The sequence below is a fragment of the Phocoena sinus genome, chromosome 4, assembly GCF_008692025.1.
Source record: "Phocoena sinus isolate mPhoSin1 chromosome 4, mPhoSin1.pri, whole genome shotgun sequence".
Classification (NCBI taxonomy): domain Eukaryota; kingdom Metazoa; phylum Chordata; class Mammalia; order Artiodactyla; family Phocoenidae; genus Phocoena; species Phocoena sinus.
This window is the reverse complement of record NC_045766.1, coordinates 72,110,728-72,137,312: the sequence shown is the minus strand read 5'-3', so window position 1 is coordinate 72,137,312 and position 26,585 is coordinate 72,110,728. Positions and strand designations below refer to the sequence as shown.

At 55.6% G+C, this 26,585-nt stretch overlaps 1 protein-coding gene across 1 annotated transcript; it reads right to left on the bottom strand.

Annotated features, from left to right (window-relative positions):
• Window positions 1-492: 492 nt before the first annotated feature.
• On the bottom strand, window positions 493-24,732 carry MELTF (melanotransferrin). Its single transcript, XM_032629282.1, has 16 exons — window positions 24,591-24,732; window positions 22,669-22,823; window positions 21,474-21,573; window positions 18,855-19,037; window positions 16,721-16,877; window positions 15,515-15,582; window positions 12,399-12,586; window positions 11,480-11,660; window positions 10,647-10,798; window positions 8,041-8,137; window positions 6,890-7,084; window positions 5,782-5,938; window positions 5,615-5,682; window positions 3,661-3,848; window positions 1,328-1,526; window positions 493-880 (listed from the first exon to the last, which is right to left on the bottom strand). The coding sequence occupies exons 1-16, from the start codon at window positions 24,637-24,639 to the stop codon at window positions 798-800; spliced, it is 2,220 nt and encodes a 739-aa protein (XP_032485173.1). The 5' UTR covers window positions 24,640-24,732; the 3' UTR covers window positions 493-797.
• Between the last annotated feature and the right edge of the window lie 1,853 nt (window positions 24,733-26,585).

Genomic DNA, 26,585 nt, shown 5'->3' with positions numbered 1-26,585 from the left:
TGGGCCACGCCCCCGAGCCGCAGAAGACAAGGACAAAGGGCTGCGTGTGCCCAGCAGCTCCGACTCCTCGGGGGTGGGGGGGGGTCTGGCTCCAACCTCATCTGGTGATGCCTTGGTGAACAGACACAGCATCCTTGGGGGCGGGGTGGGGGGGAGGCTGGCATGGGGAGTCCAGAGGACAGACGGAGTGGGGGCTGACGGGAGGTGCTGGCTGTGGTGTCCCTTCTCCAGAGGGGGAGGTGGGAACTGTCAGGGAGGGGCCGGCAGGCCTGTCATCTCAGCAGGCCCCCTGGGCGGCTCAGCAGGGCAAGCTCCAGCAGAGAGGGCCGTGTGGGAAGCTCGGGTTCAGCCTGTTTCCCTGGCAACCGGTCTCTTCCAAAGCCAAGGCTGGCGAGGATCCGTGTGGTGGGAGCCTGCAGATCTGCAGGGCAGCGGCTGTACCAGCCTGTGGGTGGGACGTGACTGGGAGGTGGGCCAGCGCACCGCCTCAGGTAGCGGAGGGACAGGCGGCACCGGGGAGGCAGCGGCTGGGTTCCAGCAGGAGGGGGAGACCTGCTCAGTCCAGCTGGGGGACTTTGCTGTAACGCCCCTCTTTATCCCGCTCTGGAGCGATCACAGAAGCTTCAGTGTTGGAATCGCAGCCCTGGGGAGCTCTGTGGTTTCTCACGCTTCCTCTCCCTGCACACGTTTCCCCCTGAGCTGTGTTAACTGGATTTACTGAGGAGAACAGCCTTACTTAGGGAGATTTCTGAATAGGCTTCCATTCCAAGGGAGGGCGAGGCTTGCCCAGAGCGGCTTCAGAGGCAGGGCTGGAGGAGGCTGGCCGTGAGGGCCGGCGGGAGCAGCAGCAGGAGTGGGGAGACCCTGGAGGCCACGAGCGCTGAGGGATTAAACACAGGCGGTTAAGGCCTCCGAGTGCCGAGAGCCCTGTTTGTGGCCCGCTGGCACTCATGTGCAGGACTAGATGCAGAATACTTTTCAGCACTAAACTCACCTCGGGCTCCCTCTGGCTACCCTATTACAATTTTTCTTTCCCCTGGTTTCTTTACATATTCATTTCTTTCACAATTATACTACATGTATATTTATGCAGTTGCCTGAATCCTCTCTGGGTGACTATTTTTAGCATTTATAATCATTATCCAGGTCTGTCTGGGTTCCACAGCCAGTGTTTCAGACCCTCCCAGGACACTTCACCTTGATCGTCTGCAAAGACCCAGAGGGCCCTTCAGTTCACTCAAGGTTTTGGGTGAAAGGCTTAGAAAGATGCCCGGGGAGTATGCCCACTCTTCCTCTGTGGGGTGTGAACCCGCCTGTCCCGCCCTACCTGTGTCTGAGCACTGCTGAGACAGCATCCCTTCCAGAGCTGCCATGTAGTCGGGGCCTAGCCAGTCATGGTAAGTAGTTTTCTCTCCCACAGGTACTGCCCGGAGGGTGGCATCCTTGAAAAGCAGGTCTTGGCCATGATAGTTGGAGGAGTCGAACATTTTGAACCCATTCTTATTGTGGTCATCTCCAAACAGGTCCTGGAAGCACACAGCGGACCTGCTTTGCATCTGGGCTCACAAAGGGTCACCCGGGTATCACTTGCCACTAACCGCTTTATACACCAAGCAGCAAGAAAAGTCAGATGCCAAGACTCTGTTTTGAAATCATAAGCTTGCCAACTCATTGACCTCTGTTACCAAAGCAGATTTGGAGGAAGAGATGACCATAGCCACCACAGTAAGACAGCCATTCAGAAACATCACACCAAACCAGCTCTTGGATACAGAACTGAAGCCTGAGCCTTACAGGCAGAAGGACCCAGAAATGAGAGATGATGTAGTTGAGATTACCGAGGGGTTTGCTAAACCTGCTCCTCAACCTCTTCTACCAGGCTTCCTCACTCTATCTTATGGGTGTCCTTTTCCCCAAACCCAAATGATTTCATAAGAGAGCCTTTTGCTCTGTCACTAGCTCTAAGAAGGTACTAGGTGAGTTGAATATCCTTTACTAACCCACCCTCCTAGCACCCAAGAGATTCTTGCAGCAGCTGTTGTCTTCCCTTGCTGAGGGTCCTCGGGGTGAGGTGTGCTATGGCTCCCTCCCTGAGAGAGTCACTAAAGAGGCCAGAAGGGATGTGAGAAATTATGAATACATGCAGGACGTCAGGAGAACATGGACGAATGCTTATGTCAGCTTTTAAATACCAATCAAGGGGGAGAGAAAGAGTAAGGTGGTTATTGATCTTTCTGGGGGGACTCAAGGATCCTCGTGAGGATATGATGAAAGTTCTCGGCCTTCTCCCCAGAGAAGGGCACATCTACACAGGGCTCTTCCACATCACTTCAGAGGGTCTGGGGACCCGTGCGGAAGCCCAGGGACCCAGAGATAAGAACTCCTGGGACAGAGGGACTCTGTGGGGAAGATGAGAGCAAATATCATTTCAAAGGTTACGAACTGGCCTGGAGAGCCAGCGGGCTCTGCGAGTCTGTGGTGCTTATGGGGGAAGGGAAAGGAGGTCAGTTTCAGTCTATGTCAGGTCGGGGGTGAGTAGAGGGGGAGGTTGGGAACCAGGGGCGCTGCTGTCAGACAGCCTGGGTTCAAATTTTAGGTGTGTTTTAGGTATTTGTTTTTAGGCCAGTAGGATTTGCTGATGCACTGGAAGTAGAGTGTGAGAGGAAGACAGGAGTCTGAGCTGACCCCTGAGGAAATGGAAAGGCTGAAACTGCTATTCACTGAAGTGGGGAAGATGGAGGGAAAAAGGGGAGTCCAACTTTGATTTGTTCAGCTCAAGATGCCTGTTAGAAATTGAAATGTCAAGTGGGTAGTTGTTAAAGATGCAAGTTTGAGATTAAAGGGTGGGACTGAAGCAGGGCTGCGGATGTACACTTAGGAGTCATCAGTATACAGACTGTAGTTAACGACCTGTGGCTGGACGAGATCAATATGGGTGCAGGTGCCGACAGAGAAGAGGGCTTAGGATTGAACCCTGGGGCACTCCGGTGGTTACCAGCCAGGGAAATGAGGAAGAACCAGCAAAGGAGACGGGAAGGAGAGGCCAGAGAGGTAGGAGGAGAGCCAGGCAAGCGTGGGGCCCTGGGAACCAAGTGGGGGAACTGCGTCCAGGAAGGAGGTGAACTTCAGGAAGAGGGAGCTGCAGCCAATGCTGCTGAGAGGTCAGGGAGAGGTAGACTGAGAAACAGCCGCTCTATTCAGCAACATGGGTCACTGCGACCTTGACCAAGGCAGTTTCAGGGCCCTGGTGGGGCCTCTCCAGGGTAGTCTCCATCCTTAAGAGAGATCAGGAGAGGAGGAACTGATGACTCCAGAGTAGAGATGGCTCTTTGAAGGAGTTTTGCTGTAAAAGGGAGTGGGATTACGGCTACAAGGGGATGTGAGGCCAAAAGAGGGTTCATTTGTTTTTACGAGATGGTAGAAATAACAGCAGGTTTGTATGTTGGTGAAAGTGGTCCGGCGGAGAAGGGAAAATTAATGATGTAGGTGACAGAGGGCACAGTGGTTGGAGGGATGGCTTCGGCTAAGTGAAAATCACAGAATTCCCCTCAGGCTTCCTCAGTTTCTCCTGAAGTCTGCTCCAGGTAGACTGGGTGACCCAGGGGCTTGGCTCCCCTCTGTCACCCTCGTCCCAGTGAGGCAGCCCCTGCCCTGGCTCACCTGGGCCTTGTCCAGCAGTCCATACACAGTGAAGATGTTGGTGTCTGGCCGGACCATGACAGCATGGGACGGTATCTGTGCCAGGTTGCAGGCTGCGAACTGGGTCACCTCGGCCCGGGCGCCATTGGGACACAGCAGCTCGTAGTCCTCCGACATGAGCTCAGCAGCCCAGGGCTCAGAATTGTGGCCTGAGGGGATGGAGCAGAGGCAGGGAGAGGAATAGAGAGAGGCTGCTCTCCTCAGGGATCCCCAAATCCTTGGCTGGGGAGGGGCGGTGATACCTGGCCAGCTCCCCAGCCCTCTCCATTCTTCAGTTGTTCTGCTCTATTACCAGGGTGAGGGAACCCAGCTGGGCTAATAAGGTTATTCGTAGGGAATAGGAAGTATGCACTATGTAACTCTGCACTGTATGATCATACCCATTTTACAGGTGGAGAAACTGAGGCTCTTAATCACTCCCCGGCAAATAACTCCATCTGTGTGTTACAGGTCTCAGGGTGGGATGGGCTCCTCCCCTAAGAGCTGAAGTTCTCAAGCCAGAAGAGGTATAATATCAAGTATGGATCTGTAAGATGCAGTTTCAAAGGCCCCTCCTTTGCAAAGAATCTCATCAGGTAGGTCTACAATGGGTACCAGGAATCTGCATTTTAAACTAGCAACCCAGTAATTCTGATGCAGGTGGTTGGTCCGAAGGCTTCCTGACAAACACTACTCTTAGGAATCACATTATTTTTATGTCTTCCTGTATTTGCAGGAGGAACTCCAGGTGGGCTCACGAGCAGAGATAAAAGAATTTGAGTGGCCCTGGGAGGCGGTCGCCTCACTGCAGGTGAACCTTGCAAGGGCCCCGCCTCCTCCCCGGCCCTCAGCCCAGGACCACAGAGGGCACAGGCTGGGACCAGGCAGCGTTCACAGCTCCTGCAGGAGCACGCAGTTCCCTCCTTCTCGGGGATGATCCCCAGTGTTCTTGGTGGGAGGTTGGCAGGGGAGTGGGGGTATGGCAACAGGGCCTGAAACGCTTCCAGCTCTGTTGGGGCAACTGGTCTACAGTTTAGTGACTTTCATAGGCAGGGTGGGATCTGAGTTTTGAAATACTGTTTTTTCCCTGCGTGTCTTGCTTTCCCTTCGCCCGTGTCCTCCTCCCCTTCGGGCCTTCTGTCTTTCTGCCCTGAGTTCCTGGGAAGAGATGTGTTAGGACAGAGTGGAGAAGACTTAACCTCCAGTGTTTGGGGTTTCAAAGCCTGGGGTGTAGGCAGGGTATATAGAAAATGCAAACAATAAAGTGTTGAATGGAAACAGCTTTCAGTCTTCAAAATGGATAGATTCCCTGAGGAGGGAGAACAGGATGGGGCAGGGGAGTGATGCACGGTCAAGGGCCTGCACCCCGATAGGACCTCAGGTGGGTGCTTAGGGGTCCTGGAGGAGTTCTTGGGCTCTTCTTCCCAGGTGGAGCCCAGGAAGGTGACTCCAGAGAAAAAAACCACCTGTATGATGTGAATGGGGGGTGTGCCCTGCCTCACACGGCTTGGGGGCTGCAGAGGGATTTCCCTGCGTGTGGCATTGACCTGCTCAGGACCAAACACCAGATGCTGATGTGAACTGATAACCCTGGGGAGAGAGGCCCCTGCCACCTCTACCCACACACCTGGGTGCCACATAAACACCCCAGAAGGGGTTCTCTCCAAATTGATTGAGTTTCTACCATTTCAGTGGAATGGGGATTTAGATTCCAGACAAATAAAGACTGTCACGTGATCTGTGCATTTGGATACGTGGTCTGAGGTCTGTTCTTACCACTCCTGGGATCCCCAAGGGGCAGAGCCTTCTAGACTCAGTCTTTCCTGGCTGCCACTTGGCCCACAGTCCCAGCACCATCTAGCGCCTGGATTCTGCTGGAGATGGGGAACAGCCCCGCCAGAATCTGGCCCTGCCATGTCCCAGCACCATCACATACCATTCGTGTTGTCGAAGACAGTCGTGTGCTTAACGAAGGCAACGTCCCCTGCATTCTCAACCAGGCATCTGCCATGCAAGAAGCCAAGACAGGTGTCGGCAGCAGGTCCCACCCCTGTGCCTGGCCCCAGGACCACCTCCCCACACCCCTCCCGGCCTGCCAGGTACCTGAAGGCGCCACTGTAGCCGTAGTACCTCTCCTGGCTGTTTCCCACACACTTGTTGTGGCCTTGCTCATCTCCCACGCAGAGTGCGCACAGCGAGGACGGGTAGTTCTTGGGGTTGTTCACGGGCACACAGCTGGCACTGAAGAACTCACTCACCGCTGGGGCAGAGGGGAAGGGCTGTGCTGAGGGGCCGGCAGCAGAAAGGGCGGCCAGTGGGGAGATGGGTGGGCTGCTCCCCGCACAGATCTGCCCACTGGCCCACCCCATGGCTCAAGGCCACCCATCTGCTCCAGTGCCCACCCAGCTCAGAGTGGCGTGTCTCCTCCTGTGAGGATCACAGGGACGGGGGCATTGCCGACATCGTCTAGATACAGGAACCCCCAGTGACAACCCCTGGTAAGTGGCCGCCCAGCCTTCCCTTGAACTCCCTCAGGGACGGGGAACTCGCTACCTCATAAACTCTTCTGTTCCAGTCAGAGCAACCGCCCAGCTGTCTAGGAGTGGGAACAGCCAGTTCTAACACCTTACATGTGCTTGTGTGGGTGGTTAGAAAAAAAATGTGTTTTTTTCCCCCGAGGTGCCAGCCAGGACAGAGGTGTGTGTGCAGCCAGCTTCCTCCTGCCTTTCCCTCACCAGGAATGTGCATGATTTACCACCCAGGGAGGGCCCTGCGTATGGCATATGGTGGGTGCCTGGTGAACGTGTCTTCTTCAGCACTTATACAGATGGCTGGCCACTTTCCAACAAGGTCCCCCAGATGCCCAGGGGGACAGCCCATGACTGGACGGTGGTACAGCCAGGCCCAGGGCCAATGCACTCGCCCTGCTCCCCATGCCCATTGGAACTATTCCACTCTTGAGTGAGTAAGTGGGTAGGGGCACTGGCACCTTCAACAGAACCAGACACCACTGACTGTCTCAAGTGTAGCCAAGAATATTCCCCAACCTTCCCAAGAGCAAGGGGGCATGTCAAGGAGGAAGAGGACATCTCTCTGGGGCTACCTTCTGCGGGGTCCTTCTGGGAGAGGACCCCAGCCCTCAGAGCTGGCCCTGACGCCAGCCAACCCCAGAGAAGAGCTTGCACACCTGTGTGCCTATAGAGGATGGTACCTGTGAGGATGTCGCAGTCCCTGGGCCGGATGAAGCCCTTCTGCACAAGGGTGCCCACGGGGATGTCCCAGCCTGCAGGGCTGCCGAAGCCTGGGTGGCAGGAGCGCTTGCCCCGCAGCTCGTCCAGGGTGAAGGCATAGGAGCTGTTCCGCTTCACCACGGCCACCACGAAGTACGAGTTGCTCCTGTCCTCCGCTGGGGGAGGGGACACCAGTGAGGCCCCTCACCTAATGCTTAGTGGCCTCAGCTGAGCAAGAGTCAGGGCTGGATCCTGACGGGGCGCTTCTTCCCTCAAACCCGTTCCCTCTTGCTGCTCCTGACCTCAGAGCAGTGGTCTTGGCCCCATACGCCTCTACCCGCTGGTATTAGGCCCTGGCTACCTGGGCTCAGGAGTGCCCAGGCCAAGGGCCGGGTGGGTGTTCAGGGAGCACATCCAGCAGCGGGACCCCTGCGTGTCCCCTCAATGCTGAGAAGCAGCCCGTGGGGCTCCACTTTTCAGCATTCTGTGCACCCTCCAACAGTCCTCACCCAGAGGAATTTGTTTCTTTCCTTACACTCAGGTGGTATTTTCTCACCTCCTGGGAGAAAGGTGGGGGCATAGCTGAGGCTGCAGAAGCGCTTTCGCTAAGATGAGAGAGTTTTCATGTCCAAGTGGAGGACACCTGAGGTCACTAGACCTCAGCACAGAGCACCTGGGCCCTGTCCCAGGCCACTGAGAAGGTGTTCATGAGCCGACAGGAAGGAGGGTCCCAGGGCCACCTTCCGTGAGCCACGCCGTCTGGACGGAAGAGGCCAAGGAGGCTTTCTAGTTCAGGGCTTGGCAAATTACTCAGCCTGTTTTTGTATAGCCTGAGTTACAAGTTAAAAAATTTTTTGTATTTTTAAAGGGTTGTTAAAAAGAAAAAAGAAGGAGAAGAGGAACAAGCAGCAGCAGACTGTGTGTGGCCTGCAGAGCCTGAAGTGTTTACTCTCTGACCCTTTACAGAAAGTTCTCCAAAGCCTGCCAGACTTCCAGTGCCCGGGGCCAGAGTGGCTTGCCTGTGATAGACAGCAGCTGGCCCGGGGAGAAAGGCTCTGATGAGTCGTTTTTATAAATATAAAAATATCAACCAGCTCCCAGCCGAGGCCAGGTGGCTGGCGCCGGCACTCACGGGCATAGTGCTCCCCAGCTGCTGGAACCAGGCCATATATCTTCCCTGCTGTGTAAATGTCCTGGCCCTTCAGGGTCACAGCGTCGATTTGCCCAGCCTGCAGGGGGACAGAAAGAGTGGCCAGGCTAGAGTGGGCCCCAGGACAGCTCTGGGTGTCGGGATCTGACAGAGGTGCCAAGGCTGGGTCTCTCGGGGACTTTGGCCTCAGGCTCTCTTCCCCTGGGAATCCCATCTTGCCCTATCTGCCCCTTCCTCTCCTTGTGAAGATGGGCAGGCAAGAGAGGTGCTTGGAGGACCAGAGGCCTGAAACAAACCACCACCAGCATTCCCAGTCATGGGTGTCTTTCAATCTTTCAGCAAGTGTTTTCTGAGGGTCTCCCGTTGCCAGGCCCTGTTCTGAGCAGAACCTAGCACAATGGCTGCTCTCATGCTCGGTGCGGGTCTCCCCACGGCTTGCCAGCCTCAGACACCTGCAGCGCCGTACTGCACCCCCAGCACCTGGCCAAGGGCTGGCACACAGCACGAATACAATACATATATCTCAAATGCGTATGTGAATGGATGAATGAGCCAGGTCTGAAAAGACGGAGTCTCAGGGTCTGTGGGAGGAGGCTTCAGGGTTGAGGGATACAGCCCTGCCTCAGAAGCCAGCAGGAGGGGCCCAGGACCTTCCTCACTCGGAAACCTCTAGGGCCCTCCAGGTCATCTGCACCCCACCCCACCTGTCCATTCTGAAGTCTCCGGACAGGTGGCTCCTCAGACCCTGCCAAGAGGTTAACTGGTAATCAAGCCATACCCCAAGGGAAGAAGCTGGGGCCCGGGGACAGAGGGGGCACCTGTAGCCCGGGAAGGTGCCCGACGCTGTTCAGGGCTAGAGGCATGAGGTTATGACGATGGAATAACGGGCAGTGGCATTGACGTTTTGAGCCTGGAGGGTGCCTCTATGGGGAACCCCTTTTGCTCCCACCCAGACCTTCTCCACAATGGTGTGGTGCCGGGGAGGAATCCAGACCTTAACCCACATCTCAGGGGCTGGGCCAGCTGACCCTTCCTTGCCGGCATCACTGCAGTCAGGCAGGAAATGGGTGTTAGAGCTACACTGGACATCACCTCTGAGAACCTTAGAAGTTAGAACTGAGGATCTCTGAGCCTTTGGCTGGGGTTCTCAGGGACCCCCCCCCCCAAATCTACTCCTCTCCCCACAGGCCCCTGTGCGGCCCCTTGGCCCTCTGTGAGCTCAGGTGGAGAGAAGGACTGTGCCTGGAGACAGCTGCATCTCCCTGCATGTCTCCCTGCTCTGGTGCCCCTGGAACAGCCGCTCCTCTACAGAACAGCCTGCCCGGGATTAGGAAAAGAGTCCCCACCGCTAAGTCCCCCTTCCTTGATTCCCGTTGGGCTCCCCTCCCTCACCCGCATGAAGGCTTAGCACAGTGCGAGGTACATAGGAAGTGCGTGCTTATGAGACTGTTACTGTCACGATCCCGGGGCCCCTGTCCTTTCCTGCCCACTCGCCTCTTCTCAAGCCATGTGCTGCCTGGCTGGGGCAGGGTGGACGCACCTGAGGGGCTGTGACTTGGCCTGCACTCGGGGACCACCTTGAAAGGGCTCCTCACCATCAGGCCCCACCTAGTAGCTCTTGAAAACAGGAGGAAGTGAGTCCAGGAACCCGGGGTGGAGGAGAGCCCTGTAGACTTCATCCCTGACTGCAGGGCCTTGGGCGCGTCTCCCACTCCTGGTCTCAGTCTCCAGTCAGAGAAGCGAAGCAGGACAGAGCTGAATGGCTTTCAGAGACAGCCTGTGCTTTTAACTACAGGCGGCAGGCATATTAACGAAGGCTTAGTCAATTAATGGGGACTAGGATAGACTAGCCAGAGACTATCAGTGCACATTGTATTTAGTAAAGGTAAGTACTGTTTGGCTTCATATCTCTCTATAGGGGATACATAGTTTTACAATGTTTATATCTGAAAGAACAGTTTTTGTGTACTAGACTGTGATTGATGGAAAATGTATTTCTGGGTTGCAGTTTAATAAATGAAGAGCCAAGGCCACCCCGTATTGTGCACAGGGGGAAACTGAGACTCAGAAAGTGGAAGGGGCTTGCCCAAGGCCACAGGGTCGTGAAGTGCCAAGCTGAGCCAGTCTCATGCCCCTTCTGCCCCTGCCCACCTTGCTCACTGCGGGGGGAGCCCCCCTCTGCCCCACCCCCCAGGTGGGGTGGCTGTTTCCTGCGGCCACTTCCTCTTCCCCCTTCTCTGTGGCGTTGTCACAGGAGACTTTTCTTCTCCTCCCAGGCTGCCCTGTGTCCTCCAGACCAGGTGGACAGAGGGAGAGCCGGGAAGGACCGCCCGGCCCAACCTCCCCGAGTGTTACAGCCCCCCGGCAGCAGGGCTCGCCGAATCCCGGGGCCGAGGGAGCCAGACCCGTCGCCGCGCTCTCCCCCCTCCCGGCGCCCACCCCCGCGGGGGGCTCTCCCGCGAGGGGGCGTTCCCCGCGGGGGCGCGCCGGTGTCCGCCAGGGGGGGCCGGGCCGCCCCTCCCACGGCGCGACCGCTCTCCCCTGCCCACCCACCTGGCCCGCTCTGCCCCTCTCTACACGGCTCCCACCTGGATCCGTTCCATGCAGTGCTGGGAGGACTCGGCAGACACACACTGGATCTCCGGCTTGAGCCTCTGCCGGCTGAAGGCCACAGCCATGTCTCCACACTTCTGGATCTCGGGCGTGGACAGCACACACCAGCGCAGGTAGTGGGGCAGCCCTGTGTGAGTGTGGGCGTGTGGTCACGCTGGCCTGCCTCGGGGCTGGCCCCCAGCAGGAGGAGCCTGGAGTCAGACCCAAGGGAAATTCTGGCTCTTCCCCTGGTTAGCTACAAGGGGTAAGTTATTTCACCATCTAATCCTGTTTCCTTACCCAGAAAGGGGACCAGCGAACCTCTTTCAAGGGGCTGTGAGGATGCTTGAGGCAGATCATGGCTGTCGTGTATACAGCTCAGGCCTGGCATACCATCTCCCTGGCTGTAGGTGGTGGATACGCGGGGGCGGGGGATAGATGCAAAAGCCATTTGTAGACTACTTTAAGGGTCTAGGAGAGAGACAGTGCCAGAGCCAGGGCCGTGGCCACGTGGTGAGGGGGAGTGAGGCACAGTGGTGGGAGAATGACAGGACTTGACACATTCTGTATGGAGGGGCAAGGAGACCCTTGGGTCTGGATCCCACCCCCTGGAGCAGGTGGGGTTTCCAGGGTACAGCAGGCCATGCGACTCCAGAGTCTTCTTCCCTACCCCCAGAGGCAGGAAGGTGGAAGCCACAGGTTCCCATCGAGGCCAAGAGACACACACAACTTCTGGGGTGAGTGTCCTCCTTTGGCCACCTCTCCAGAAGGCCTGGCCACGCCTGCGGTCAGGCGAGGGGCCGGCAGAGAAGAGACAGCTGGACTTTACGGTTGGGGTCACAGAGGAGACCCTTCATGGCATGTAGGTACTCGCGGCCCAGCCACGCCTCATAGGTCTGCGTGGCGATGGGCACCAGCTCGGAGGTGGTGTCTTTGAACATCAGGTTCTTCTGGCCGTAGGCCTCAGAGCTGAACATCTGGAAGCTGCTGCCCTCATGGCTGAACAGGCGCTGTGTGTCAAGGGGTCGGGGTGTGGGCTGGTGAGCAGCTGCGGGGGCGAATCCTCTCCTCCCAGTTCAGCCACCACTTCCTTCTTCCTGGGCTCTCAGGCCAGGCGCCCACTCTGAGGACCGGGGGGGCGCCACCTCCCTCCTTGCCCTGTGCTCCCCCCGGTGCATTCTGCCTTCTCATACTCAGCCGGTTGAACACGTGGCGCGTGGCCCAGGTGTGCGATGGTACTCAGCACAAGCAGTGGGGCTGAGCATCGGTGATATGGATGAACGAGACTAACTAAAGCTGGTGAGGCCCACGGGCAGAAGCTTGCTGCTCCTGTAAGCAGCGGTCTCAGCAAAACATTATCACCACACTTAATTAATGGTATACTGTGACATTTATCGGTTTTGTCATTTTGTTATTTGCTCATATGTTCTGATCTTGGTTTTAAGAGCCACAAATACCAGGAGCTTTCCTCTGAGGGGTGCCTGAGCCCCCTGGTCTCCCCACTCTGGCCAGCCCTCCTCGCTGCCAGCTGGCCCAGTTGGTCCCTTCTTCACTCTGAGTTGGCCTGAGGTTGAACGCCCCAGAGGTCTGGCTCCCCAGCTGGGGTCTGTCCCAGGGCAGGGCCTCGGGGTCCTGGCCCTCCGAGTCTGGCTGGCCCAGCCCCAGGATGGCTCTGAGCTCCAACCCCGGTGAGAGATGAGAAGGTCCAGCATCGCCCTAAGAAACTGTGTGGGGTGCCCTGAACTCACCTGGCCTTCGTTGAGCAGCCGGAAGATGAGACCCCCATCTGTGTCGGCCCGGACCACCACGGCATGCGCAGGCACCCGAGCCAGGTGGCATCGCCTCCATTCGGTGACATCAGCCCGGCTGCCATCCCGGCACAGCAGCTCGAAGTCCTGTGACAGCAGCGTCTGGCCCCAGGAGGGCAGGGTTTTCCCTGGGAAGATGGGAATTCTGTGGTGAGCCAACTCCTGTCCCAGGTGGGGCTTGGTGGGGACATCAGGGAGGACCCTTGAGAGGGAGCCTGGGGAGAGCTTAAGGGTTTCATGGCCACAGACCCACAGTGAAAAGAAACCCTTACGGGAGGTGAGAACCAGAACCACACCAAGAAGTGAGAACCCAGAACCACACCAGGAGGTGAGATCAGAACTCAGAATGAAGAGGAGCTTGGTGCTGCACCACACAAAACCAGGTGTCTCTGTGGACTGTGTCTATTTACTTACATTTTTTATTGTCACCAATTTCTAGTAATAAAATGGATTTGAGATCTCTGACAATAACACAATATATATAAACAGAACTGCTCATTAAAGGTTAAAAAGAGTAAGAAAGTAAGAGAAGCTTAGGATGAGAGAGAGAAATGTGTCAGGAGTTCACCACTGCCGTCTGGCACTAAATTTAGCCCTGAGCAGAGGGCAGGGGATGGGGGGTGGGTGTGGCATGGTGGAAACAAACCCCGACAGAATTCCCAGAACCGTGGCCCAGACAGAAGAGGGTAAATTCCCAAGCTTCAGCCACAACTCCAGCTATTAATACTTTGGTATTTTTCCTCCATGTCCTTTTTTCTATTCTATTTTCTAACGATTTTAAATATGGTTAAGGACATACATGATAGGCAATTTTGCATCCGACTTATTTAAAAATATTTTTCCACATTACTGGAAGCTTTCCATAAAACTCATTTATAAGAGCGAATATCAACACCAAATAGGAATATTAAGAAGACGAATTTCAAGGATTGTAACTCATGCAATAAGACATACCACAGATGGCCCTACATAACAATATTTTAATGACTTTTAAATTTTAAAATGAGTAGGATAAACCTCTGCTAGAAAATAGGAGGGAAAAAGATAAATTTGTGGGGTCATGATCACTCTATTCACTATTTAAAAATAAACCAGAAAACCAAGAAAGTAATAGTTTGGAAAAGTCCATAAAGGTCATTTTTAATGACTGCATGGTAATTTATAGCACTCTCAACAATTACTCAGTGTCATTCTCTCCCCACTCCCCAACTTTCCTCTATTTATAAACTGCTGCAAAACCTTTGCAATAGAGCTCCAAGGGATCATTTGGCCTTCCCTCCAGACAAAGGCATCATTTAGGTATTTTGATCTGCCGCTCCTGTTTTTCTTCACTAGGGACAATTAAAACCATATTACTTCACTACTTTGAACATTTATGTCAATTCCAGTCTTTTCCTCTTGCCAACTTTTTGCCTGAAGACAACTCTTTAGAAAATTACTTCCTTAGGTTTCCTTAGACTATCCTCAACATTTTAAAAGAGATGGGTTTAACCCAATACACCCCTAATTCTTTCTCCATCTTCCAAATTCTCGTTTGCTTGACTCATCATAGGATCATCCTGCTCTGAAGACAATCCGGTCTCCTTTTTCAGATCAGTTTTTTCTCAAATCTGGTTCATGTTGTTTGCCTTCATGAATGCCAGACTACATGATGGACCTTCTGATTTAAAAGGAAAGATTAACAAAAAGAAAAAAGAGATAATGATTCTTTAAAAAAGACAATGATCAGAGCTTCCCTGGTGGCGCAGTGGTTGAGAGTCCGCCTGCCGATGCAGGGGACGTGGGTTCGTGCCCCGGTCCGGGAAGATCCCACATGCCGCGGAGCGGCTGGGCCCGTGAGCCATGGCCGCTGGGCCTGCGCGTCCGGAGCCTGTGCTCCGCAACGGGAGAGGCCACAGCAGTGAGAGGCCCGCGTACCGCAAAAAGAAAAAAAGACAATGATCAGACATTATGGAACAGGCAAAACTGTAGAGACAAAAGTCTGACTGGTGGGCATCAGGGAGGAGGTTGGAAGGGATTGACAAGAAAGGGGTATGAAGGAACTTTTGGCGTGAAAGGTCTGCCACAGTCACTATCTTGATTGTGGTGGTGGTTGTACAACAGTATGTTTTTGGCAAAACTCATAGAACAGTACTTCAAAAAGGGTGCATTTTACTTATGTAAATTATACCTCAATTAAAAAAAAAAACTAGAAGATTCTTAGGCAAATCCAAATTAGGCTACATTCTATAAAATAACCGGCCTGACTCTTCAAAAATGTCAATGTCACTAAAAACAAAGATTGAGAAACTGTTCAAAGTTAAAGGAAACTAAAGCAACTTAAAAGCTAAATACCATGTGTGATCAAAGATCAGGCCCTGGCCTGAAAAAATTGCTACGAAGGACAGAAATGGGACAATTAGTGAATCTGGAACATGGACTGTAGCTTAAATATTGTGTCTATGTTACATTTGGTAACTGAATTTGGTAACTGCACTGTGGTGAGGTCCACATCACCTTGCTCTTAGGAGACATGTACTAAAGTATTAAAGGGTGTGATGTGGGCAAACATATTCTCAGGTGGTTCGGAAAGACACACACGTACAGAAAGGATGATCAGTTCCACGTGGCAAATGCTCAAAGCTGGAATCTGGATAAAGAATAAATACGGGTTCTTTGAATTATTCTTGCAACTTTTCTAAAGCTCAATTATTTCAAAATCTAAAAATTTTGAAATGACAATGGTATAATGGATCGACATCTAACACCAACCCATCTTTTAACAAGTCCTCGTCCAGGGATAAGGGATGGCTTCTTCAGGAAAAGGAACAAAGGCTGGAAGGGACAGTAGATGACAGCTAGTGCAGAGGTTTGCAAACTTTTTTTCTTCAAAAGCAGAATCTTCACACGGAAACGGAACCCTAGGCCAGAAACGTATCAGAGCGGGGCAGAGCAGCTCAGCCGGTTCCCTTGCCCGCAGAGCAGCTGAGCTCCATCGGTGAGCCCCACCTCTTTCTTTCTGTCAGGGAGGGTTATGGGCCCTGAGATCCGCGGCTGGGGGCAGCCTCTCCACTCACCGTCTGTGTTCTCCAGCACCGTGCTGTGCTTCACAAAGGCCACGTCCCCGGCCCCTTCTGCCAGGCACCTGCGCGGGTGGAACCAATGAGCTGCCATCCTCCACCTCGGGAGGCCTGGCCTGGGCGTGGGGTTGGGGTCATGGAGGGCATGGGTTTCACAGTCATGCTGTCCTGGGTTCCAGTTCCCCAGTTTGTTGGCTGTGTGGTTCTGGCAAGCTGTGGAGCCCTCCTAGCCTCTATCGCCTGTAAAGTGGGGATGAGAAAGTAGCTCCTGTGGGGAGAGACCCTTTATAACCCGTATAGATCCTGTACAGCTGAGCCTGGGGCCTGACAGGAGCAGGTGACCATAAGGCAGCTGCTTGGTCAGCAGCCTGAACACTCAGAATGTGTTGAAGATGACTCCCGAGGTCATACCAAAAACCCTGAGTGGAAGGGACAAGGATTTTGTGGATCCCCTATCTGTCACTGCCCAGTGACGGAGGCAGGTCAGGGCCTACTAGGCAAAGGGGCTGCCTGGGTCCCTACAGCCAGCCAACAAGCAGGGACTGGACTGGGGGGATGACACCAGGAGAGATGGGGTGGGTGAGAGTCTCTGGCTTGGAGGACCAAGAACTGTTTTTCTCTCTGTGCCCCAAACTGCATTTCCCTTATTACACCCTGGGGCAGCAGGCTCTCAGGTTCCAGGTGGAAACACTGTGGCCAGGGCCGTCAGAGGGACCTGGGAGACTCCCATGCCAGCCCCCATCGAGTGTTTCCTCCTTTGTGGACAGATGGAAGTGCACCACAAGCAGTTAGAGACTCTCTTGTCTCCATGGAGGGCTGCTCTAAAGTGCCAACCTGAACAGGGGCAGAGAGAGGCCAGCCCTGAGCATCAAGCCTTGGGGGTCCACCCCCCATGCTCCCCCACTCCAGCATCCTCCCTCCAGGTCTCAGACACTAGAACGGGGACCTGGGAGCAGCCAAAGGCTGTTTGGGCCATTTTCTTCTCTCTGAGCCCTTACTTCTCTAAATATACCAAACATGTTGATTTTATGAGCAAATCCCGCCTGGCATATACCAGTTTGAGGTTTTTAAACTAACCAGGCACATGGACTATATAAAGGGGGCTTTGATGAGAGGCAGCTGTCATCGCCACTCTCCCAGGGGCCCTCCCTGGGCCGAGGTGTTTTTCCCCTGCGCTTGTGGCCCCGTCCCAGCCCCTCTCACCGGAAGGCCCCGCTGTAGTCGTAGTATCTCTCCAGGGGGCTCTTGTCACACACCCCTTCCCCAGCGGTGTTGCCCCGGCAGAGTCGACAGAGGGACTCTGAGTAACTGGTCTCTCCTGCCCCGGGGACGCAGCTGCCCCCAAAGTAGTCGCTGACAGCTGTGGGAAAGAGACAGAAGGGGTCAGTCACACAGCATCAGACCCTGCCCCACCCTCCAGGGAGTGCTCAGGCCACTCGGGTTGGAGTCAGGAGGGCTGGGCTCCCCAACTCCCCAGGCTTCCGTCTGAGCAAAACCGCAGCGCTGGATCTGCTCAGTGGTTCCCAGACGGGGGCCACAAAAGTGTGGGTGTCGGAGAGTGACGGCTACTATTTAAAAATGGCTCAGGGGGGTCAAACGTTTACCCCCAGATGGCCACACAGGACAACTGTCAGCCAGTTAGTGTTCCCATTGAGGGTTCCATTTCAGAAGGAGTTATGTGTAGTCAGTGAAAGTAGGGAAATAAATGATTACTTAAAAGAGTATAATTAATTTTATAGACGACACTTCTCAAAACACGGGGAGGGGAGGGAAACAGCAGAGAAGGAGGCCTGGCTGGGGACAAATTCAGGATCTGCAGGATTCTGGGGCCCTTGCCAGCACCCAGGCCCCGAGTCCACCCTCCTGGCAAATATTTATCCTGTGCCCAAGGACCCCCTAGTGCCATGTAGGGTGAGCCAGTTGCATTGTGCTCGGCTAAACCAAGCTCTTCCAGGGCAGGTTCCTTTCTTGGTCTTTCTGCATCCTCGCAGGGGAGTGGACATTTAATAAATGTGCCAAATGACTGGTAAACCTCCCACAGCTGGGCGCCGTCTGAGAGGACATGGCTTCCAGGCCCTTGTGCACGGTGCTGTACGGGGGTAGAGCATCCACGTGTATGTGTGTGTGCAGGTGGGGGCAGCATGCGTGTGTGTAGTGTGTGGGTCTGTGCCTGCATGGATGGGTGTGCCCACGTACGCGTGCACGTATGCACACGTGTATGTGCGTGTGTGGGTTTGTGCGTGTGTGTATGCATCACGTGTGTGTGCACCACAGTGACCGGGAGGGAGGGAAGCTGAGCTCATAATAACAGCAGGTCCCTGCAGTGAGCACAGCCCCTGTGCCGTGCATTCTGCAAAGATGTTGTGGAGATTACCCCAGTCCTCCCAACGCCACAGCAATGGAGTAAGTGTTAATTTCCCCATTTTACAGGTGAGGAAACTGAAGTTCAGTGTGTAGAGTAATCTTTCTGAGGGCAGGTCATGCTGAGCCAGGGTGTCAACTCACACGTACCCACAGCAAAGTCTGGGCTCTGAAAGACCAGGTGCTTGCCTATGTGCGGAGCAAACCAGGAAGCAGCACACTCAGGAACGAGGGGTTTGGGGACGCCTGAAACTCTCCTCAAGGGGTGGTGTGGTCCCAAGAGGGCAGTTTGAGAAGGTGGTCATGTGTCAGGGGCCACCTCAGACTGACACAGCTGGGTGGCCAGGGGGTGACCAGGAAAAGAGGCCCAAAGCATGGGCCTCTGTCCAGGTCACCAGAACCAGGGCTCTGGGCTCCCAGCCAGGTCCCCTCAGCACCTCCTGCCCTCGCTCTACTTTCACGGGGCACGTGCTGTTTGCAGGACGGCCCTATTCTCACCACCTGCGAGTCAATGGTGGGTCTCTGATTAGCCACTGGTCAGCTTTGTGGGCGCAAGTCTGCAGCTTGCTTGGGTCCTGAAAAAATACGGCTTCTGACCCTGTAAAGCTAAGGACACATTTGTGGCCATGGCGACCATGTCTACACCAGGTGAGAGGTGCTCCTGGGCGATTTGCCGCCTCCCGTGGGGTGGGCCTGCAGGGCCTGTGCTTGGCTGTACTGGGGGCCCCGGGAGGAGTGAGCGAGCGTTGAGTGCCTGGAGGAGCCAGCCAGGCAGAAATCTAAGTGGGGGCAGCAGCAGGCCGGCCAGCGGACAGGAGGGAGTGATGCCGTTGACGAGGGGTCTGGGGAGGCCCAGGGGAGGCGGCTGTGCTGCCCCTTAAAGGAGGCGCAGTGAAGTTGAGCCTGGAGGGAGGCTGTCCCACGAGGGGAAATGCAGAGCCCCTGCGGGAGAAGCCGCTGGCGGTCAAGCCCTCACCTTTGAGCACGTCGCAGCCCATCACCGAGAGGCGGCCACTCTCCACCAGGTAGCCCACGGGCACGTTCCAGCCCACCGTCCGGTTGATGCCCGTGTGGCAGGACGTCACGCCTTTCAGGGTGTTGATGGTCACGTGGGAGCCTCTCTTCACCACAGCCACGGCATAATAGGAGGTACCGACCTCTAGGAGGAGGGGAGAGGAGAGGAGTGAGGGTGGGAAAGAGGCTGGAACCCTGCCTGGGAAGGCTGTGGGAGAAGGGTGCGAGGGTGTGCACGGATGCATGTGTGCACGTGTGCACGTATGTGGATGTGCACGTGCGTGCGTGCATGGCATTCCAGTACCAAGAGAGCAAGTGGGTGCAATCCACGTGTTGTATCACAAGACCCCGCCCCCTCCAGCCTCTGCGTTAGCTATTATCTTGAGATGTTAATTCATTCATTAATTTTCCCCTTGTCCTTCCCGAGCCAGCTGGCACTCATCTGGGTCTACGTTTGCACACATCAAGGGAGCTCTGTAGCCAGACCAAAAGCAGAAGTAGCCTGCAAGTCTTTCGTCTTCCAGAAGTCTAGCCCCTTAGGAGAACTTAGAGGATGTGAGGGGATGGTATCACATTATGGGAAGAAGAGTGGTTGGGAGCAGGGCAGGGACTTCCCTCAGATTAGAAAAAGTGATTTCTCAGCGCTGGGCCAGGGACGCAGGGGTAGAGATAGAGAGAGACAGACACACAGACACTCACACACACACAGAGAAGGAGAGAGACATGAACGATTTGGTCCCAAATGACTCAAGACCTGAATGGGGTGCATGTCGGTGGGCGAGGGTCTACAGCCTTGCAAAAGATTCCCCTGGGCCAGAGGTTGCCTGGAAGAGGCCATTCAGACAAGACAGGGATGACTCCTCTATGGGACTGATGACCAGAGGGCATCCATCACACACAGACATGTACACAACTGCCCGGGGGTGGTCCGATGCCCATGATCATAACGAAGCTGAGTTCTAGAAAACCAAGCCAGTGTTATTTCTTGCACCCCTGAGCCTGGCCCCTGTCAACCTAAGCAGCCTGTCTGGTCCCACCCTCTGACTCCCCACTCTCTTTCTAGTTTCTTGAACTCACCAAGCTCTTTTCTACTTGGGACACTTTTCAGAGTGCAACTTTTTTTTTTTCTTTTTTTGCGGTACACGGGCCTCTCACTGTCATGGCCTCTCCCGTTGCGGAGCACAGGCTCCAGACACACAGACTCAGTGGCCATGGCTCACGGGCCCAGCCGCTCCGCGGCATGTGGGATCTTCCCAGACCGGGGCACGAACCCGTGTCCCCTGCATCGGCAGGCAGACTCTCAACCACTGCGCCACCAGGGAAGCCCCAGAGTGCAACTTTAATGTCACCTCTCCAGACAAGCCCTCCTCTCTGCTCTATTTTAGCCGGTCTTCCACGGCCCTTATCTTCTCCCTCATGGCCTTTCCTTCCTTCACAGCACCCAGCACATTTGTGACTGCAGTTTTTGGTGCTCATTTACTATGTGACTCTTGCTCTTGGAGGGCAGGAATTGGTTCTCTTGCTTACTGCTCTGTGCTCATGACTGGCATGTAGTAGCTGCTCAATGAATGTGCTGAATTAATTAAAAAGGAAGAGCTGTGTTTGGGGCCCACGAGGCAGGGCTGTTTCTGGTCATTGAGTGGAAAGCCTGGCTGGTTTGCAGGGTTGGACTGTGTCCTGTGTCATCTGACAGTCATCAGTTCAACAGGTGACCAAGCGAGGCCCTGTGCTGGGTACCAGGCACCAGGGGTATACAAGGATGAAGACCAGGCTTGCCTCAGGGGACTCGCTGTGGTGAGGACAAAAAAAACAGACAGAGGGGAAAGGACCTTGTGGAGTGAGTCAGTGCTCTGGAAAGCAGGAAAGAGAGGCCCTCTGCAGGGGTGGGAGGGCTCAGGGGAGCTCTTTGGAGGTGACAGCTGAGCTGGGCTGTGGCAGACGCTATGCACTGGACAGGTAGAGGCGAGGGGTGGGTCTCCAAAGGGCAGGCTGTGCCAGAGGCATGTCTGGTGTGAGTGCAGGGCTGGGGCAAAGAAATGCATATTTCTGAGCACACACCATGTGTCAGGTGCATACAGACTGGCTCATTTAATCCATGTGACAGAGCAGGGACCACTATCCTGGTTTTATGGTCAAGGAAGTGGAAGTTGTTCAAGGTCACACAAGATGACAGGAAGGGGCAGAACTGGGATTCCTTCTTGGTCTATGGGGCTCTGCAGCTCCTAGTCACCACTTCCTGTCTGGCCCCATCCCCACTCCACACTGCATCTGACAGAGGGTACTGGAGAGTGCGGGGAGCTGGGGATCACTGATGCCTCGTTCACCTGGCAATCATGCCCCGCACTACTCCAGGCATGGGGTAGCCCCTCAGTAAGAGCTTGTGGGTGACGGTTAGGGGGCTGCTGGGCTCCCCATGGGGAAGAACAAACTCAGGTCAGCCCTTCGTGTCTCTGGCACCCCCGGCTCTGGGGACAGGACTACTGACCAGCTGGGGGCTGCAGGGTCGGGCCGGGCCCAGCAAGGACATACTGCTGAGTGAGCTCCTCTCTCCTTCCAGCCCCCTCCCACTTGGCCCTCTGACCTTGATCATACACCTCGCCCACCACGGGCTTCAGGCCGTGCTCCTTCCCCGCCTCGTAAATGGCTCCTCCATCCAGAGTGATGGCGTCAGCTTCCCCGGCCTGCTGGGAACAGGTGGGTCAGTGCAGCCTGGCCCCAGGGGCACTCAGCCAGGAGCTCAGGGACACCTGCTCAGGGCCCCTTGAAAAGCCCTGGAGGTCCACGTGGTCCTCATCATCTGGCCTGGGAGCACTGTCTCGACTCAGCCTCTCAGGCCCCTCCCTGCCAGGGCCTAGGTGTCTCCCCCGACCAGGACCAAGGGCTCACCTTGTTTTTATAATTATGTTATTTAAAAAATATTAATGCTATAGGACTACGCATAGTTAAAAATCAGATGGCACAAAATGAAAAGTAGTGAAAAGTGAGCCTCCCTCACTTTCTTGTTTCTCAACCCCCTGCCTCTGCTCCTCTCTAAGATGCAGATTGAATCCTACAAATATCCTCTTCAATTGTTTCCTTTTTGTTTTAAAACACAAACGGGGTCCACGGGTAAAATGATAACTTCAGCATAATTGGTTTCCACCCTCTCGGTGGAGCCTGGCCCAAGCCCTTGGCCACATGGATTGTGACTGGATTAGCTCTGGGGACGCACCAGGGGCTAAGCTGGAATGAAAACCCGGGTCCCCTTGTATTTGCCCCTGATGCTTCTCTCCACACCTTGTCCTGTACTGAAGTCCTGCCTCTTGAGTCCGTGCCAGTTGGCAGATCTCCTGCCCCTCAGAACAGCTCTCCCACCCACCATGCACCCACCCAGGACTGCTGGCCCTGTTCCTCCTGCCCCAGAAAACACACAAGCCCAGTTCTGGAAAACTCCAAGGAGGAGTGAGTAACTGCCATGGGCCATGGAGGGGTCTGCTGTCTGGGCTCCCCTGGGTGGGGCAGGTCATGTCTCCCATGTAGAGGGGCTCTGTGCAGGGACACTCTGCCTCTCAGACACCTTTCCCCACCGGTGCCCTGAGCAGGGCCCTCCCTGGGCCTCCCAGCGCTTGGGCAGGAAACAAGCTGGCCCTTGTTGTGGGGGAAACTCAGGAGATCCTATCGACCGGGCCCTGGCGGTGGGGAGGACTCCGGAGCCTTTCCCGCTGAATGAGGCTATTGTGCGCTCCCTCCTGAGTCAGAGCCCTCTGTCTGTGCAGAGCGGAAGGGAGAGGACTCACTGTGATGAGCTGGAGGCAGTGGTCAGCCGAGGTGCCCTGGATGCACAGGAGGGAGGGCTGGATGCTGGCTTGCTGGAAGGCCTTGCTCATGTCACTGCACTTCTGCTGCTCCGGGTCTGAGATGGTGCACCATCGCACCTCCATCCCTCCGAGTGCTGGGGGCGGGGGGTGCGGCAGGCAAGAACAGTGAGACCCGGCTCCTGCAGCCCCAGCCCTTGTGTCCCATCAGCACGTATAGCCAGTCCTGTGCATCAGCCCTGCCCTCTCACTGTGGGTTACTGGGGCACAAAGAGGGGGCCGGGCTCACTGGCAAAGCTGTGCGTGGGCCATGCACTCCCTGCACTTGCCCAGCGCGGCTCAGAGCTGGGCCCTTTGCATAGGCCAGGGAGGGTTTCCCTAGGTAGCAGCTGGGCTTCCCCCGCCCGCCCCTCCCTGGCCTGGAGCACAGCCTGGTGGGTGGAAGGAGCACTGGCTGTTTCCTGCCCTCTTGGGTCTGTGTGTCTCCAGCAGGAGGGTGCTAGACTGGGTTTTCTCACTCACTGGTGTCCCTGGGCCCTCCTCATGAACTGGGACTTGAGACTGGGAAGTGGTTGTGGCTGCCCTTGAGGAGCCTTGCACCCTTTGGAGCATCTGTGATTATGCCCCCTGCAGACCTACCCTCTGTGGGCACAGTGCCAGGCCCCTGACAAGGGGAGGGTGAGGAGTCAGCAGGCTGGGTTCAAGTTCCTGCTCCTCCAGCTGGTGACTTCAGGTAACCTATTTGACCTCTCTGAGCCTGTTTTGTCATCTGGGAAAGCAGATGAGGAAACCACCTTCTGCGTTGTAAGTAAACCTCTGTAGAGCCAGGACACAAGGTCCTCAGTGGACTGCCTCTTAGGCCCCTCCTCCTGAGGATCTGGGGATCTGGGGATCTGGGGATCCTGGGGGCCCAGCAGACGTGGTGCCCAGCTCCCTGAGGTTGCTGCCTTTGCAGACCCGAGCTCCTCCACCACTCACCCTCCCAGCCAGCCCTGCCAGGGATGCCTGTGCTCCTGGGAAGCCTGAGGCTTTGGGTCCATTTCCACCCGCCAGGGACCCTCTCAAGGGAGCCTGTGCTTTCCATCCCCACCCCAAGTGTCAAGACTGCCGGTTCTTCCACAGCCTCCCCTTGGCCCCCTCCGCCTCCCCTGGCTCCAGGTGGCCCCCTGGAATGTGGAGGTGCCCTCACCCTCTCCAGTGCTCCAAGGCTGCACCCTGGTAGGCCTAGCAACTGCCGGACCCGGACCGGGGTGGCAGGTCCATTTTTTGTACTGGCGAGGTCTGAGCGCTGGCTTGAAGCCATCCTTTCAGCAGCCTCCTCCCGCGATCCCCGCGGGCCTCTCCCGGAGTTCCGGCCTCACGTCTCAGCGTCCGGGACCGTGACTGCCTTGGGAGCGGCCCGTGCTGACGCGAGGAGTCCCGGTCTGCGCCTCCCACCCCCCACCCATGCAGGGCGCCCTGGAGCCCTCTCCTGGCAGTATCTCTCTCCTCCTCCCCTCCGAATCTTCTCCCGCCTCCCTCCCCACGGGGCTCAGGAGAAGTAGAGCCGTTCTGGCTCCCAAACCCTCCTTGGGCTTCCTCGCCCATCAAGAGCATTCACCCTCCGGACCTCCCCCCCACCCCGACACTCCAGGGCTCTCCCCTCCACGCCTCTGCCCGCGCCTCTCCTTCCTCCAAGAAGCCCTCCAGACATCCTGGTCTGCCCGGGTCAGTGCTCGTTCCCTCCCCCGTCCTTCTTCGCGCCTCGCGCCTTTCTAGCCTTCCGCCTTTCCTGGGAGACGAAGGTTCAGGACACTTTTTCCAGCCCGCGGGACCCTCCTGGGTGGGTGTATGTGTGTGTGTCTGGAGAACTCCAGGACCCCCGGCCCAGCTCCTACTCCCAGGGCCGGGCGGCGGGGTCTCACCAGTGCGCAGAGCCAGGATGAGCCACAGAGCCACGCTGGGGCCCCGCATGGCGCAGTCTAGAGCTAGCTGGGGCTGGGTTTGGCGCGGGTTTTGTCTAGGTGTGGGTCCAAGTGGGTCAACAGCAGCCAGAGCTTTCTTCCTCCGTCTTCCCTGGCACGGACCTTCAGCTCCTTAAGTGCGGCCGGGGTGTGCCTTGGCGGTGTCCACGCCCCTAACGTGCACCCGCCCACCCCCGACTGGACACACCTGGACGCTGACCGGACTGGCCTTACGCTTCTCTTTGGCGCCCCCTGCTGGAGTCTGTGCCGGTGCGGGGGCTGAGTCTAACCGCAGGCCTCTCTTGATCCCCATGCTCCTAGGCCTGGACACACACGCTCAGCTGTTTCTGAGAGTAAGGTATCTGCTGTCTGGGGCCTGATTCCCCCAGCTCACGGGTGTTCCAGGGCTCTCTCACCTCAACAATCTGCCCTGAATTCCAGAACATCCTCCCCTCCTCTTGTCCTAGAAAGATCCCAAATATCTGGTCCAACTGGAGAGGGAAAAGTTCAGATTTGGAAAGAAGAGGTCAGAATCTTAGGGCCTGAGCTGGAAGGAAGCTCGAAGGCAATCAAATTCATTCACCAGCATCTCTTCAAGCACAGATTGTACAAAGGATCTGGGGCTGCAGAGATGAACCCAGGTTGATGTGGTCCTGACTGGGGAGGAGCTGCTAGTGGGGGTATCTCACTGCCTCTCTTTGGGCTTAGAGACAGGAAGTGACTTGCCCTGGGTCACATATTTAGTCAGTGACAGTGCTGGAACTGGAACCCAGGTCTCCCGCAGAGCCTCGCTCATTCCATCATGCTTTGGAGGATGGGAAGAAGACCAAAGATGGACGAGGCTGGTGGTTCTCAAAGTGTGGTCCCCAAATCAGCAGCATCAGCATCACCTGGGAACTTGTTAGATGTGCAGATTCTGAGGCCACATGTGACCCACTGAATCAAAAACTTTAGGGGAAGACAATCAACAATCTATGTTTTTTTTTTTTTTTTTTTTTTTTTTTTTTTTTTTTGCGATACGCGGGCCTCTCACTCTTATGGCCTCTCCCGTTGCGGAGCACAGGCTCCGGATGCGCAGGCTCAGTGGCCATGGCTCACGGGCCCAGCCGCTCCGTGGCATGTGGGATCTTCCCGCACCGGGGCACGAACCTGTGTCCCCTGCATCGGCAGGCGGACTCTCAACCACTGCGCCACCAGGGAAGCCCCAATCTATGTTTTTGATTCTGGTGCACAGCAGGGTTTAAGAAGCACTGTTTTTGTGGCCCAGAAGTGCAGTTCTGCATGTGTACTGGGGACGAGGGGACTGGACTGCAGAAACGGTTACTCAGTGATCCAGTTATGTCCTCATCTTTTGTCATCGCCACCCCTCCCCCACCCCCATGAGGACCCAGGAATGAGCTCCTCCCTGTCTTGGGTAGAGGACATGTGTAAAAAGAACACTGAGTGAGAGAGAAGGGAACTTGGGTCTGGGATTGTCAGTCCTTGAGCCTGCTCTGCTCTCTGGGGAAGGGAGCCCTGGGTCCTCCGATTGGGCCATGAAACTGTTGCTTATCACACCCTGAGATGATCTGTGGACATTACATGGGCTGGACTTTAGGAGACCTGAGCTGTACTCTTGTTATTACTGACTCACTGTGTGACCTTGGGCAAGTTCGTTCTCCTCTCTGGGCTTGTTTCCCCTGTAAAAGGCAGGCCATGATGGCTCTGATGTGCCATTCTTCTTCCCCCAGTAGCTGTCTGCTCTGGAGAATCTGAGGGGGGCATGTTTGGTGGAAGCTGTTTTTTCATCCCCAGCTGGATCCATCCGAAGGAGGGGCACCTCTTTCTAATTTGCATGAATAGATAGTAGGTGGCCCTGGCAGAAGGGCTGTGGCTTGTCCTAAGGGGATGGAATAAATAGGTGTCCTTAGCAAGCCTCACCCCATGAGGATGAAGAGGCGCACTTTGTCACACTCA